Below are 14,061 nucleotides of genomic sequence, written 5' to 3'. Positions count from 1 at the left end.
AGCACGAAGCTTGCGATGCTCATGCTATAGGATGTGCGAGTGCTGGGCGATGCCCACCATGCTAGCATTCATGCGGTTGGTGACCTCGCCTCGCCTAACACTTGCATGACTTGGCCAATGCTAGGCTACGGCTTGGGTCGTACTTGTCGCTTGCTTGATTCTATGTCTCGTCGAATTCTGAATTCGAATTAACTTGAGACGCTCGGTTTCGACGCTCTAAGCTTGATACCCGACGTGTTTGTTCGTAATACTCTATTGACTCATCTAATCCTTTGGATTGATTCGTCGTCTCGGATCGGTTATTTGATTGGAATGCGACCTGAAGGGTTCAGTCAAGATTAAGCCGTAACATTAATTATACATCAATATTACTGATCGAAAGCGGCCTCACTGAAGAATTAGCTTTCTAATAATTCCGAACCCTTTATCGGAATGATACACTTGTTGGAAGGACACCATTCTTTTCAAATTGGGAGTTAGTGGAGCTTAGCGATGACGAGTTTGAAGCTTACCTTATAGATACTACTCTGCAGAGGGTTGTGGCTAAAATCAAGGATGATACTAGTTACTAGGAGGCTTCTCAATAAATATATTTCTATATATTTAGGCCTTATTTAAGAGCATTCACAATTCAAGACTCTTACGTTTTGAAATGTTCTTTCTTTTGTACATGTTTAATTACATATTATATGAAGTAATGTTAAATGCTTTCCACATTTCTTAATGTTAGTGTTTAAGCAGACTCGATACTTCTTTTTTTCAATACTTCTTTTTTTTCCTTTTTTTTTTTTGTTACTGCTAGTTTATTGGAAGTAAGTAGTAATTACGAATATATAAATAAATATATAAATAACCTCATATAAATGAAATGGAATTTTCTGAATGACGGCAGTTTCAAATTTTGATTTTGTTTTTTTTTTTTTTTAAATGCTGGAGGTAATAGATTACAATAAGTGAATTAACCTGAAAAAGTGTTTAAATTCCCAACTAGTTTTTTGCCCAGAGTGATGCCCCAAGATATTATATGTATATTGAAAATGAGGTTTATAATAAAAATTATGTGATGAAATATAAATACAGATTATTAATTAGTTACATTTATATCAGTACTCGTATTATTTAAAATATTTTTTTAATCATTATTGAACATCAACATATATAATCCAAAATCAAGTATCCTAAAATCATTAATTTACTTCGTTCTTCAATTGTTATAGAATAGAACAACATTATCTTAAAAAGTTCAATAACACATATTTTGGGTTACATATTCAAAATAGCTATAGGTTTTATGTATGAGAAAATAAAAGAAATGAGATTAATCTATGTTATTATAGATTGTTGTTAAATATACATGTATAAAACTATACATTAAATCTTCAAGTTTATAAATATGTGTTCGGGGCAAATATTGTTATTTGCCAACAAGTTAAATACGCTATCTTGTTCTAGAGTATTAGGGGGTGGCCCCTCGACTTGCCGGTTTCAAAGATTGATAACCTTGCTAACGTAACAACACAAACAATAAGGAAGCTTTCCCAAAGAAAGTAAAGCAAGTTAGATTACTCAAAGAAACGACGCGAGTAGATAAACATATAACAAAAGATACGAATGCATTCCATTAATTAAAGGATAAAGTCAAATCTACAACTGTATGAGTTTAAGGAGAGGTTACATCCATGATCATACAATTGGAAAAGACAAACGATCTTCAATACATGCTAAGGGATAAACTAAACTATCACTTGGCTACTAAGCCAAGGGAAACTACGAAAGCTAAGAAGAAAGCTTAAAAGAAATGAAATGCTTGTTGTTGATTGATTAGCTGATGTCCTCCTTTGATCCTCACACTCCTTATTTATAAGCGAAATGGAGCGGTTATGGCTTACTCCCAAAACTGTTGTGCGGTTATGTTTCTTGGCACCAACTCTATTCGAAAATTAAAATATCCATTGCCTCTAAACCGGCTTTCGTCCATTAGGCTTTCAAATGATATTAGCCCAATTCCTCTTATTTCTTGGCTAAGTTAGCCCAAAGGTTTTTCACTGACTCTAAGACTCATTGTATTTGGTTAGAGTTAAGAAAGTCAATAAGAGTAAAAAAAAAAAGTCAAAAATCCGATTTTTGGGTATAACAAATGCCCCCCTAATTTGGGTGGTTGATGCATTTGAAACCGACCAAATTATGACTTTTTTCACACAAATAAAAAGTACTGTGTATGTTCCATTTTGTAAATATTAAAGAACACATAATTCTTAGACATTACTTAATATTTATAGAGATGAAATAATTACAAAAGGAGAGCATTTCAAAACTTATAAGTTTTGAATCGTGTATGCTCTTTTGAAGACTGAAGGCTAAATATATACAATGATATACTTATTGAAACGCCTCTAGTACCTAGGATCATCTTTGATCATTGCTAGCGCCCTTTTCATAATGAGGTCCTTCAGATAGGCTTCGAAATCCCAGTCCTCAATAGGACTCATTAGTCTCCAATCCACGCTACGCCGAGCGATTGAGTGATCCCAGCACTCACATGCACACCAATATCTCAGGATATGGGCCTCCCCTTTTGGACCTCTAGTCACCTTGACATTGTAATGTGTGCCACAACGAACGAGTAGCCTATTACATGTGGGGGGATAAACGACCCTTACTTCTCGCGCCCAACCCTTGCATACTAACGCAGCATTGGCCTTGTCATCATCTTCCTCAAGTTTGGGTAAGATGTTAATTCTAAGAAGATCAGCATCTGAACCCACGGTAAAAGCGATGGCGATACAAGATCTCTTATGATCAATAGTTTATCTCCATATTTTTTTATAATTCGTCTGTTGATCATTCATCTCTTCCTTTTCCTATAATTCTGGATCCATTTTGAGTGCATGTTAATGGCCAAATGGTGATTTGGAACGACACCAGGATACTTCAAAGAGCAATATTCTTTCATCAAGTATTCAATGCTATTTTCTGGTACAAATATTAGCCATGGCGCTATCGCTTCATCTTGTGCTTGACCTTGCTCTCCTTGATTCTCATTTTGTAATTCTTCATCATCGTGTGGCATTTCTTCATGAATAAACTCCTCCTCCATTGTAATTATTTTATTCGAGTAATTCAAGAAAAGAAACAAACTCTAAATGTTGATTCTTAGAGAGAGAAATAAGCTTGGCTTAATGAAGAAGGAAAATTTGAGTGAATTGACTACACATATATATAATCACCCTTATGTCCTTTAACGTTTAACATTCTCCGTTACTTCAATGTATCGTGGTGAAACCACGTAACCTTCCACATTCTCGAAATCGTTTATCCAAAAAATTTATTAAGGGGGATGAATTTTTAAGATAAATCGTCATGGAAATTACTTGGTAACTTTCACTTGCAAGTTAATAATTACTAATCATTTAATTTTATGAAGAATTTAAAAGTGTTTTTTCAATTAAATGTCAACAAATATTGTTATCTGTCACTTGGTAAATTGAGTAAGTAATTATAATTATAACCCATATATTTTAATTTACAAACCATAAAAAATATATTTGTGTGGGTATAATTATAATGAATCAATTGTATCGCCTGATGAAATAACCAAAATATTTATACTTTACATTGAATAAATATTTAATCAGACATATCCAAGTTTAAACAATATAGAAAATATCCTTTAAAGAGTTAAGACATGATCAAAAACATGCTTAAGTACTTAGTTTTAGTACAACTAAGAACATGCAACACATCATGTTTGAGTACTTAACTCTTTAATCAAAAGTTAGTTCATTGGGACAAAAGAAATCAAACCGAACAAACCCTAGCCTTGATCAATCCCAAGTGTGATTAGGGCTTTTGAGGATTTTGTGTGCTTGTTCGAACATATCAAAAGATAGATCAGAACTATCTCCTTGCTCTATTATCACCATCCTGCTCAAACGTCTTGGTGGTGACTTATTTGCTTTCTTTTGTTGCCTTTTCTTTGCAAGGTCACCTTCATCCCTTCCATGCCTATGACTCCTTTTCCTCATAACTAGTTCATCCCATAGAACCAAATCAAAATTAAAGCTAAAACGTGCATTGCCAAACCTAGCCTGGTGATGGCATTCAGCGTCTTCTGCCTTTTTAGCTTCCTTCTGACCTTCTCCATCCTATCCCACTTCTCCAAAGCCAACACTTTTTCTAGTTCTTGGCTATCCTCTTCTCCTAAGCAAAGCTTCTCTGTCCTAGGGAGCTCCATAGATAGTCAACTTTGGTTACCCCATTTGGATGAGACTCGACAGTACTAGCAGTTGGACTTTCCATAGCTACAGTGAAGGAAAAGATTAAGGGAAAATCTATTGAAGTTTTTGGAAAATTTATTGAAGTTGGCTTCTCAGACACCTTCCGTATTTTCAGTGAAAAGAGATTTAATTATCTCAACCTGTATTTATGAGTTGAAATAAATGCCCTGATCAATTTATATAATATGTGATTTTTCGGAAATTACTTAGCAATTACCTTATAAAAAGCTATCAACATTGTTATTTGATAAGCTACATCAAAGGGTAATTTGGTAATTTCTTGCTATCATTGCTTAATTTCAAATTTTTTGTTGAGCCCTAAAACGCTGCGTTTAAGGTTGCGCCTCTCAATTTCAATTTAAAATTAATTTCTTTTTATCAGACTCTGTTAAACCATTTGCATCGTTTTGTGTCTGAATGAAATCAAACGGCACAATTTAACTTACTCTCCAACACTTGGAAAAGCTATAAAAACCTTCAAAGTATCCTTTACATTATCTCATCGCCAAATAACTCTCTAACCTTCCAATCTTTTTAACCTTCATTCGTTTGATCTTTGCAAAGTACAAAATGACCTCTCTTCCTTTGCAAGAAGTGCTCAAACCTCATCTGGTTAAAGAATGTTCGATTGAGGCTCATAAATTATGCGAATTGATAAGCAAATACTCTCAGAACTTCATATCTGACTTCCTTTGGCATATTTCATCTTCGACCACTGAACACGGCATTATGAAAGGCACAGCCTCCATAAGGCCAGCGTTTCACTTTCATCTTTCTTCTCTTAATGCTCAGCAAGATTTTTGAAAGCAAATTTAGCCCAAGTTAATTAAGTGTATCCTCGGTAAAGGTTCACCTCGCCCTGCTGCATTTATTGAATAACATCCAAACGACAATTGGATTTTAAGCAAGAATCCAATTAAAGGTTGGATACAAGACCTCACAGCTAGGGGTTGGCTCATGCAGCTTTCCAAATTCCACTCCTCATGGGAGAAGAAGAGCATTTTCAGTTTCCTTAGACTGACGACATATGGTAAGATTCCATTCAACGGGTCGTTGACATGTGCCCTCATGTCGCTCTGGGATCTTGTGTTAACTATTTATCATGCGCCAAGGTTGCATGATTGTAACCCTTACTGATATAAGGGGTGTTTAAATCCGGGTAACCGGGCTTTTTGGTATCCAAAAAAGTAGGTACACATATTTTTGGATAGTTTAAAACACGACCCATGACCCGACCCGAGAAAACCGGGTACCCGATTTTCTCGGGTCAGGTCATAGGGTACCCGAATTTGTTACCATAACAATTTGCTACCCAAAAATGTGTTACCATAACATAGGAAAATATATATTGTTGTTGCCTATTGGTATCAAGGAACATTAAACAACCAAACATAAAAACAAAAGATCTAATGTAAAAATAATAATAATAATATTAAAGAAGGAACTATTGGAGGTCCTCGAGGTGTAGTATCAAATTAATAATACATACAAAAAAAAAATTTTACAAAAAAAAAAAAGACCATTGGTACTTTGGTAGTACCAGTAGCTCATGACAATGATTTACTCCATTGGATCACTTGCTTCATGATCTAATGTGCTGCAACTACAAGCCAATCATTTGGAAGTGGCCCAAGTTCCTAAAGACGAGTGAAATAGATCGATTGATTTAAAACATGAATCACGAGATCCATTGATGAATAAGAACGACCATGAGTCAAGAATTTAAGGAGTAGGTATTTCAATAATAGGCTAGATCGAGAGAAGGAATGAAATAATGTAAGATGAATACGGAGATTAAAAGAAAAAACCAGAGAAAGAGAGAGAGGGAAATACGGCTGTAAAAGTAGGGAAATGTGAAAAGCCAATAAACCCTAACAGCTACTAATTAAGGATCCGAAAGAAATAAAAAATTTAAAAAAACACTTAATGGGTCTTTGGGTGCCCGCCGGCTAAAAAGACCGGCCCATGACCCGACCCCACAGCAACATATATTTCTCGGCTCTGGTACCTGACCTGCAAAATTGATTTTTTTTTTTTAAAAAAAACCCGACTAATTTACACCGGGTCATCGGGTCAGCGGGTCGGGTATTTTTGAACACCCCTAGCTGATATTGCTTTCCTCATTGGCCTATCCCATTATGGTGATGTGATAGGCGTGTCGCGTACCTAAAAAATATAACCTAACTGACCACTACTATGTAGCAGGGCAAGCAAGGGTCAAATCCCAACAGACTAAGGTTCAAAAATAATTAATTAGACTCAAATTCCTACTAAGCAAGAATCAATAATGATCGATAAACTAAGGAACTAATGTATGGAAAATTCGAAAATAAACTAAAGAATATGAAGAAATCAAGTAATTAAAACATCCAAGATCAAGTATCACCACAATTACGCTTGATGCAATTATATTTCTACCCCTAACATACGATTCCAATTGAACGGGGAAAAGTAAACCCTAATAAAAAACAAGGACCTCTCTCGAGTATCAATGGCTTCCCTAACATACAATCAAGCCTATACTCATGGTATCATGCAAATTAGAGACATTAAACACATTACTCTAACTTCCCAATTATCAACCCAACTACTCTCGTGTTGAATATCAAACCCTAAATTGATCTACTCAAATCCGTTTAAACCCAACTCTCGTTGTGATAGAAACAATGGAATAATCACAATACTAAGATTACGTCTAACCTAGTATTGCATAATCACGATCAATTTAGCATAGCAATTGCAAAAGTCATTAGAGAATTTAAAGAATTAATTCATCCATCAATCATAATTGGGCTACCCTAGATCTTGGAATAGGAAATCTATTCACTCATAATGGAATAAACAATAACAAAAATAATTAAAGAAAACATAATTAAGAAATAAGAGATGAAAAGAAAATACCAAATCTTGAATTAAACTAAAGGCGGAAAGTATAAATCTTGAATCTTGAATTACAAAAGTAAAGGAAATAAATAGAGAGATTTAGTTCTAAACAATGTGAATTAGAGAATAAAATAAAACTTTATGAATGCTAGGAAACAAGGCTAAAAAGTATTTATATAAGCCTAAAAAGATAAGAAGATCGGCCAAGCCTTGGCGCACAAGAATCCCATGAGGCACGGACGTGCCTCTCCATAGGCACGGACGTGCCTCTATACGTAGCAAAATTGTTGCAGTTTCTGCCTTCCAGGCACAGACGTGCCTGTGCTGGGCACAGAAGTGCCTCCCCTGCTGCGCGTATCACTCATCTTAAATCACTCATAACTTCACATCCGAAGCTTCGTTTGAGGCGTGTAATATATTGTTGGAAAGGTCTTCAAGTCTACTTTCCAATGCAATTTGAATCACTCCATTATCATTTGTATATGAAACGTTATGAGGATAATAGTGAACAGGTATCATATTTGTCAAGTATTTCATCAACGTTTTGCTTCATTTTCACTCAATTAGCTCCGTTAATCCTGAAATACATCAAAAACAACGAAACTACCCATAAAAGCATTGAATCATCGAAATTAAACCAAATTACACCAAAATGGACTAAAACACTCGACTAAGCTAATAAAACCAACAAAAAAATAAGCTAATAAATACGCACAAAACACGACTTATCAAACTCCCCTAAGCTAGACTAATGCTTGTCCTCAAGCATTTAACCATGAATCATAAGGGAGGAGAATGACAACTCCTCAAACAATCACAATGTGTCATCAAGTTCAAAAACACAATAAAAACGAAATCAAGAGTCAACTTGCACAAAAACCACCATTCATCTCATATACTTGGACTTGACAACCAATCTTACCACACATCTCCCCATACCAACTCACACAAACATGAATAGCTCTCACTTTAGTTGTGAAAATAAAAACAATAAACGCTCATGTGTTTACGGGGTGAAATATGAAGCCACTCAACCTAAGCATAGCATGCATATCAACTTCACACAACCGGCCTCTTTAGGCTTGCAATATGACTTTCTCCACTTTTAGTGAGTGATGCAAACACGAAAATCATGAAATCCATATTAGGTAAGCTCGGTAAATAAGGGTTAGACGACGTATTTTGGGAATGTGGTGCTCAAAATAAAACAAATCCTAATCCCACTACACATTCAAATGTCGGGTTCAATCCAACCTTATTTCCTCCAACTCCATACAATTATAAACATAGCCCTTTATTCTTTCTTTTCTTTTTGCGTTTTTTTTTTCTTTTCATACAAAGAGGAAGGGATTAAATAAAAATAAAATGGAAGACTTCTCTATTTTTTTCAAGGGCCTTTAAGACCATATTTATTTTCTTCTTTTTTTTTTTCTTTTTCTTTTCTCATAATCTCCCTTCTTTTCTCTTTTTTTCTTTTCTTTTTTTTTTCTTTCTTTTTTTTTCATTTTTTTCGAGCTTTTCGTTTTTTTCAACATCATTCACACTCATTGGGCTTAACAAATGTAAAACACCTTCAAAATAAACCTAGAAAAATAGCTCTAAAGCTTTAAATGTAGGGTATCAAGAAGGGGTTAATATGGCTCAAATTGGTTCAACCTACGGGTGAATGTAAAATAAAAATAAATAAAAACAGAAAGAAAAAACATGAAGGCCTAAAATGTGGAGGCTCTAATTTCTACAAGGAAATTTCAATCATCTTTTCGCGACATGCATCATAAAGTCTCAATTAGTCAAAAAGCAAGACCAAGAATTCGATTATATGTAGGACAATCTAATCACACAAGAAGAAACATGACTGAGGTAGAGTGAAATCAGTCAAATAAGGCTCAAGACTCTCACCGGGTACACAAACTATTCACATAAGTAGGGCAGGGAGACCATCCTGGCCACAACCTAGCTCAAATCCAAGCACATCAATGAATGGGTTTTCAAAAACTCTTTTTGTTTCAAAAAGCACACATATGTGATTATAATCATAGAAGCATAGTCATGCAATGGCATATTATTCGACACTAGAAAGAAATAAACTACCCAAAAACTGAAATAAATCTAATATATACAAGGTGAAAAGCAAATCCTCCCCCAAGCTAGACCATACATTGTCCTCAATGTATGCACAAATCAAAGCAAATAAACAAGGGGAAGGGAAAAACAAACTACTGATTAGGAGGGGTGGGGGGAAAACCATACCTCGAGTCGGTACTAGAACTGCCCTGGAAGTGTTGTCTCATCATGCCCCTATATCATAGAACTCAGCCTGGAAGGCGGCAAGTTGATCTCGCAGGTCGCCGAAGGTGGTCGCCATGCTATCATGGGACATCGACATATTTGTGACCGCTCTCTGGGTCTCATTGACGTCCCTCCTCAAGTCACCCATGCCTAGCACGACATGGTTGAGATCGGCCCTCATGGAGGCTATCTGCTCCTCCAAAGTAGGTGGGGCGTGGGTCTCCTGATGTGGAGCATCCTGCTCCATGTGCGCATGTCTCTCACCACCATATGCATGCCCCTCACCACCAAGCAACTGGACTCCCTCCCCCATAGGCAGTGGGACTCCCTCGATGTTATGTGGTGGCCACATGAAGTCAGGAGGGATAATCCATGTATCCCTCCCGGCCACCTGAGGGATCCCGAACCTCGGGAGGTAAGCATAAGGAACCGGTCGGGGTAGAGTGGGGCGTCCGACCAACCACACAAAACCTTGGGCGTTGCGGTGCCTCTTTACCCAGCACATCTGCTGGAAGCTCTGAAAGCTCAACGTGGTGGGGCCTCCAACCCTGTACTGGTCGATACCTGCCCAGTCCTGCACATAGCCAACAACCAACAAAGAAAGCATACCACCTATAACAATCTCCCCGGACCCCAAGGCTACATTATATAGGTGATCTAAAAACCATGCCCCAGGGTTAATCATGTCGTCTGCCTCAGTGGGGTCGGGGTGGCAAAGCAAATGCCATAGAAAATAGAGTTCCTTGGCCGAGCAAACTCCTCCTGTGTTACATCTAGCAAAAAGGGTCTAGGAAAAGAGTCGGCATATAAGTCTCATGGCCGGGTGAACTATACATGAGGTCTTCGAATGGCTAGGGTCGTAGTCATCTAGCCCAGTTAAATCCCGCCACATGTTAAGGTCATTATAGCCAGTCAACCTACTGTAATTTGGCCTACCTATTTGGCCGAAGGTGGGGAAGCCTAACAAGACATTAACCTCCCTCACCGTAAGGGTGTGACGTTCACCAAACAAGTTGAAAGAAACGTCCCTAGGAGTGTGGCCGTCCGGTCTAAAACGGACTTCTAAGGTAGAAAGGAACTCGTAGGTGATATTGGAGTAGGTGTTGGCATGTTTGGCTAAGAAGCCATCCCATCCTAGACGGCTAAGAATGCGTTGAACCTCACCTCCCATACCCAAGCTTTCCATAGCCTCTTGGTCAAAAAATCGTGTAGGCACTAAGGGTCGTGATCTAATGCGAAGAAAATTGTTTAAGTGTTCTTCATTACCCTTAAAATCGATCCCAAAAGTCTCAATGGGTGGAATATGGGCAAGTGGTACGGGAGGAGGTTGTGGAACGGGTGGGGTTCTAAGGCTTTTGGAAGAGGTGTTCCTAGGCCTATTTCTTCTTTGGTGAGATGAGGATGCCATGAGTTCAATTAACAATCAATGTATATCAATTCAAGAACACAAACAAGCAATCAATCGACCACAAATTCACAAAAGTCCACAATAATTCAACAATACTCCAACAATGCTTCAAGATTAATAATAGTTTTTCAATCACACTACACCAACATATAATCACAAATATCCAAACAAATTGAACAAACCAAACACGATTAACAATCTCTAACAATTTTTATGAACAATTTATAACAAGTTATTCATGAAAACCTAGAGAGAGAAAGTGTGAGAAAAGGGGTTACCCAAGGTATGGTGGGTGTTAAATACCCGCAAATGATCCACAATTGATGTATATAGCACCCTTGAATCCCTTCCTTGCCTTCCAATTGCTCCAAAGAGCTTTAAATCAAAAATCCCCAAATTGATTTTTGAATCTAGGGTTTCTTGGAAAATTGGGCAAAATTGTGTTTGGGATGATTTTTATTGATAATGGAGTGTGAGAATTAAGTAGAAAGATGAGAATGTTGAAGATTATGTAAAAATTTGTGAGTTTGGGTGATGGATTGAAGAGGGGAAGGCCGAAAATTTTGAGTGAAAGGAGAGGAGAGAGAAGCTCTTGAGTTTGAAAGTGGAGAAATTGTGAATGAAAGAGTGAGGGAGCCTGTGCCTCTATTTCGAGGGGGGGGGGGAACGGACGTGCCTGCTAGGAGACACGGACGTGCCTCTTCAGAAATCAAGTTTTCAAAACATTCTGCCTCAGAGGCACGGACGTGCCTGCTTATGCAGTTTTTTTTTTTACACGAAGATCAGAGGCACGGACGTGCATCTCCAGAAATTAAGCTCCCCAACTTTTTGCCTCAGAGGCATGGACGTGCCTATGAGGAGGCACGGACGTGCCTCTGCAGAAATGCAAATTCTCCTTATTTTTCTTCTTCTTGGCTCTTTTCCTCCTTGTTTCTTCTTTTTTTTGCTTACTTTTCACCTATATAAAAAGACTACAAACAAAACAAAAGCTAGACACAAGAATCAAAACAAAAAAAATCAAGAAAAATAATGAAATTAAAGAAGAAAAAAAATTAACGAAAAAAGAGTAAGAACTCGAGAATGGGTTGCCTCCCATTTAGCGCTTGTTTAAAAGGTCTTTAGCTCGACCTCCCTTGTTGGCTCAACCGGGATCATTACACGGAGGAGGAGGACCGCGATGTGGTTCATTAATTCCTCCAAGCGACACTTTCATCGGCTTATTCACTTGCCTTATAATCGAATTCACCTTCATATAGCCTAACATGCCATCGGGTGGAACTTTATCCTTTCCTTTCAAGAAATTCCTGTCAAACACATACCTATCAAACGGGGGGTTAGTAGCATCTATTCTCAAACAGGTACCACCATCAAACGTAGAGTTATGCACATCAAGCACGGTTTTTGACAACCGTTGCGAGAAGGGTACCAGTTCATCATTGGCCGGTGGAGCTACATATTTGGAGCCTTGAACATCCTTGCTTATTACGTCCTTTCTAGGCTCCTTGATGCACACCTTCTCAACAATTTGCTTCGGAAATAGTTCATCTCTTCTAAGAAAGATAGCATTGTATTGTTCTTTCTGAACCTTCGCTTGATCTTGAAGAGTCAATAGGCGGTTCACCTGTTGCGAAAGTTGGCTTATCTGATAAATAGTGTCTCCCGTAGAGGGAGCACCCATGACATTCAAAAGTGAGTATTCCAACTTTTCATCACCTACTTCAAAAGTGATCTTACCTTTCTTCATGTCTATGATTGCACCTGCAGTAGCTAGGAAAGGTCTACCAAGTATGATCGGAACATTCACATCTTCTTCCATCTCCATCACAACAAAATCACATGGAATGAAAAATTTACCTACTCTGAGGGGTACATCCTCAAGTACACCCAAAGGAAACTTCACTGACCTGTCTGCAAGTTGTAGAGATATTCGTGTAGGTTTAAGCTCACTCATCTATAGCTTCTTGGATATGGACAGCGGTATAAGGCTCACACTTGCACCTAGATCGCATAGTGCCCTATTGATCTCAATATCTCCAAGCTTCACTGGTATTGAATAGCTACCTGGATCTCCTAATTTCTTAGGGAGAGTGTTCTGCAAAATAGCACTGCACTCTGCATTCAAAGCAACTGTAGTAATCTCTTCTAATTTCCTCTTGTTAGATAGCATATCTTTTAAAAAATTTGCATAAGAAGGCATCTCAGATATGGCATCTAGGAATGGAATATTAATATGAAGCTTTTTAAGAATATCGAGGAATTTACTGAACTTTTTCTCAAGTTTAGCTTGTGCTAACCTTTGAGGAAAAGGAACCTTAGGCACATATGGAGCAAGTGGCTTTGGTGGTGCTTCCTTTGATGCTTCCACGACCCTAGCATCTTCTACTTTCTTCTCACTTGCACCTACTTCTCCAATGACCTCCCTTGATGGCTCCTTGGTAGGAGGATCTTCCAACTGCTTTCCACTCCTTAGGGTGATGACATTCATTTGGCCTTTTTGAGATTGTTCAGTCTGGCCCGGGAAGGTTCCTGGAGTCTTTAGGTCTTGGCTAAATTGGTTGGCCAATTGACTTATCTGATTCTCCATAAGTTTACCCTGAGCCTACAACTGTTGGATAGAGCTATTTTGATGTTGGATGGCACTGTTTGTTGCGGTTATAAAGCTCTCTAATGTCACCTCTAGGCTTGGTTAGTGGGCATTAAGTGTTTTCTGTTGGAAACCAGGTGGTGGTTGGTTGTAGGTGTTGGGTGGAGGTGGTGGTGGAGGGTTTTTTTGTGCTTGGGAATTTTTGTATGAGAAGTAAGGATGGTGTTTCCATCCTTCATTGTAGGTGTTGGAATAAGGGTCATAAGGTCTCTTTGGGTTAGAGGAGTAGAAAGCATTAGCTTGCTCAATTGACATCTCTTCTGTATTCTGCAAAATCTGTGGGCAATCTGGAGCAACATGACCCTGCACATTACATAACTGACACAACTCCTGTGGGGTGTTAGAAGTTCCTGCTTGGAACTTATCAAACCTGCTTGTTAGTGCCTGCACAGAACTAGTTAGCATATTTAAAGCATAAACATCAAGTTTACCTCCCTTTTTCACAGTGTTTCGGCCTGCAGGATGATAGTTATCATTAGCCGCCATCTTCTCTATGAGCTCCCTAACTTCAGTGGGGTTCTTTGTCAAGAGAAAACCTCCTGACGCAACATCTATGTAAA

The 14,061-nt window shown here is 37.9% G+C and overlaps 1 protein-coding gene across 1 annotated transcript; it reads right to left on the bottom strand.

Moving 5' to 3' along the window:
* Nucleotides 1–12,808: 12,808 nt before the first annotated feature.
* Nucleotides 12,809–13,441, bottom strand: LOC110734778. Its single transcript, XM_021914927.1, has one exon. It carries the CDS (start codon nucleotides 13,439–13,441, stop codon nucleotides 12,809–12,811), a length of 633 nt encoding a protein of 210 aa, XP_021770619.1.
* Between the last annotated feature and the right edge of the window lie 620 nt (nucleotides 13,442–14,061).

Source organism: Chenopodium quinoa, unplaced genomic scaffold (genome assembly GCF_001683475.1).
Source record: "Chenopodium quinoa cultivar QQ74 unplaced genomic scaffold, ASM168347v1, whole genome shotgun sequence".
In the NCBI taxonomy this organism is placed as follows: Eukaryota; Viridiplantae; Streptophyta; class Magnoliopsida; order Caryophyllales; family Amaranthaceae; genus Chenopodium; species Chenopodium quinoa.
Note: the sequence above shows the minus strand (reverse complement) of the source record. Positions and strands in the feature narration are given on the sequence as shown.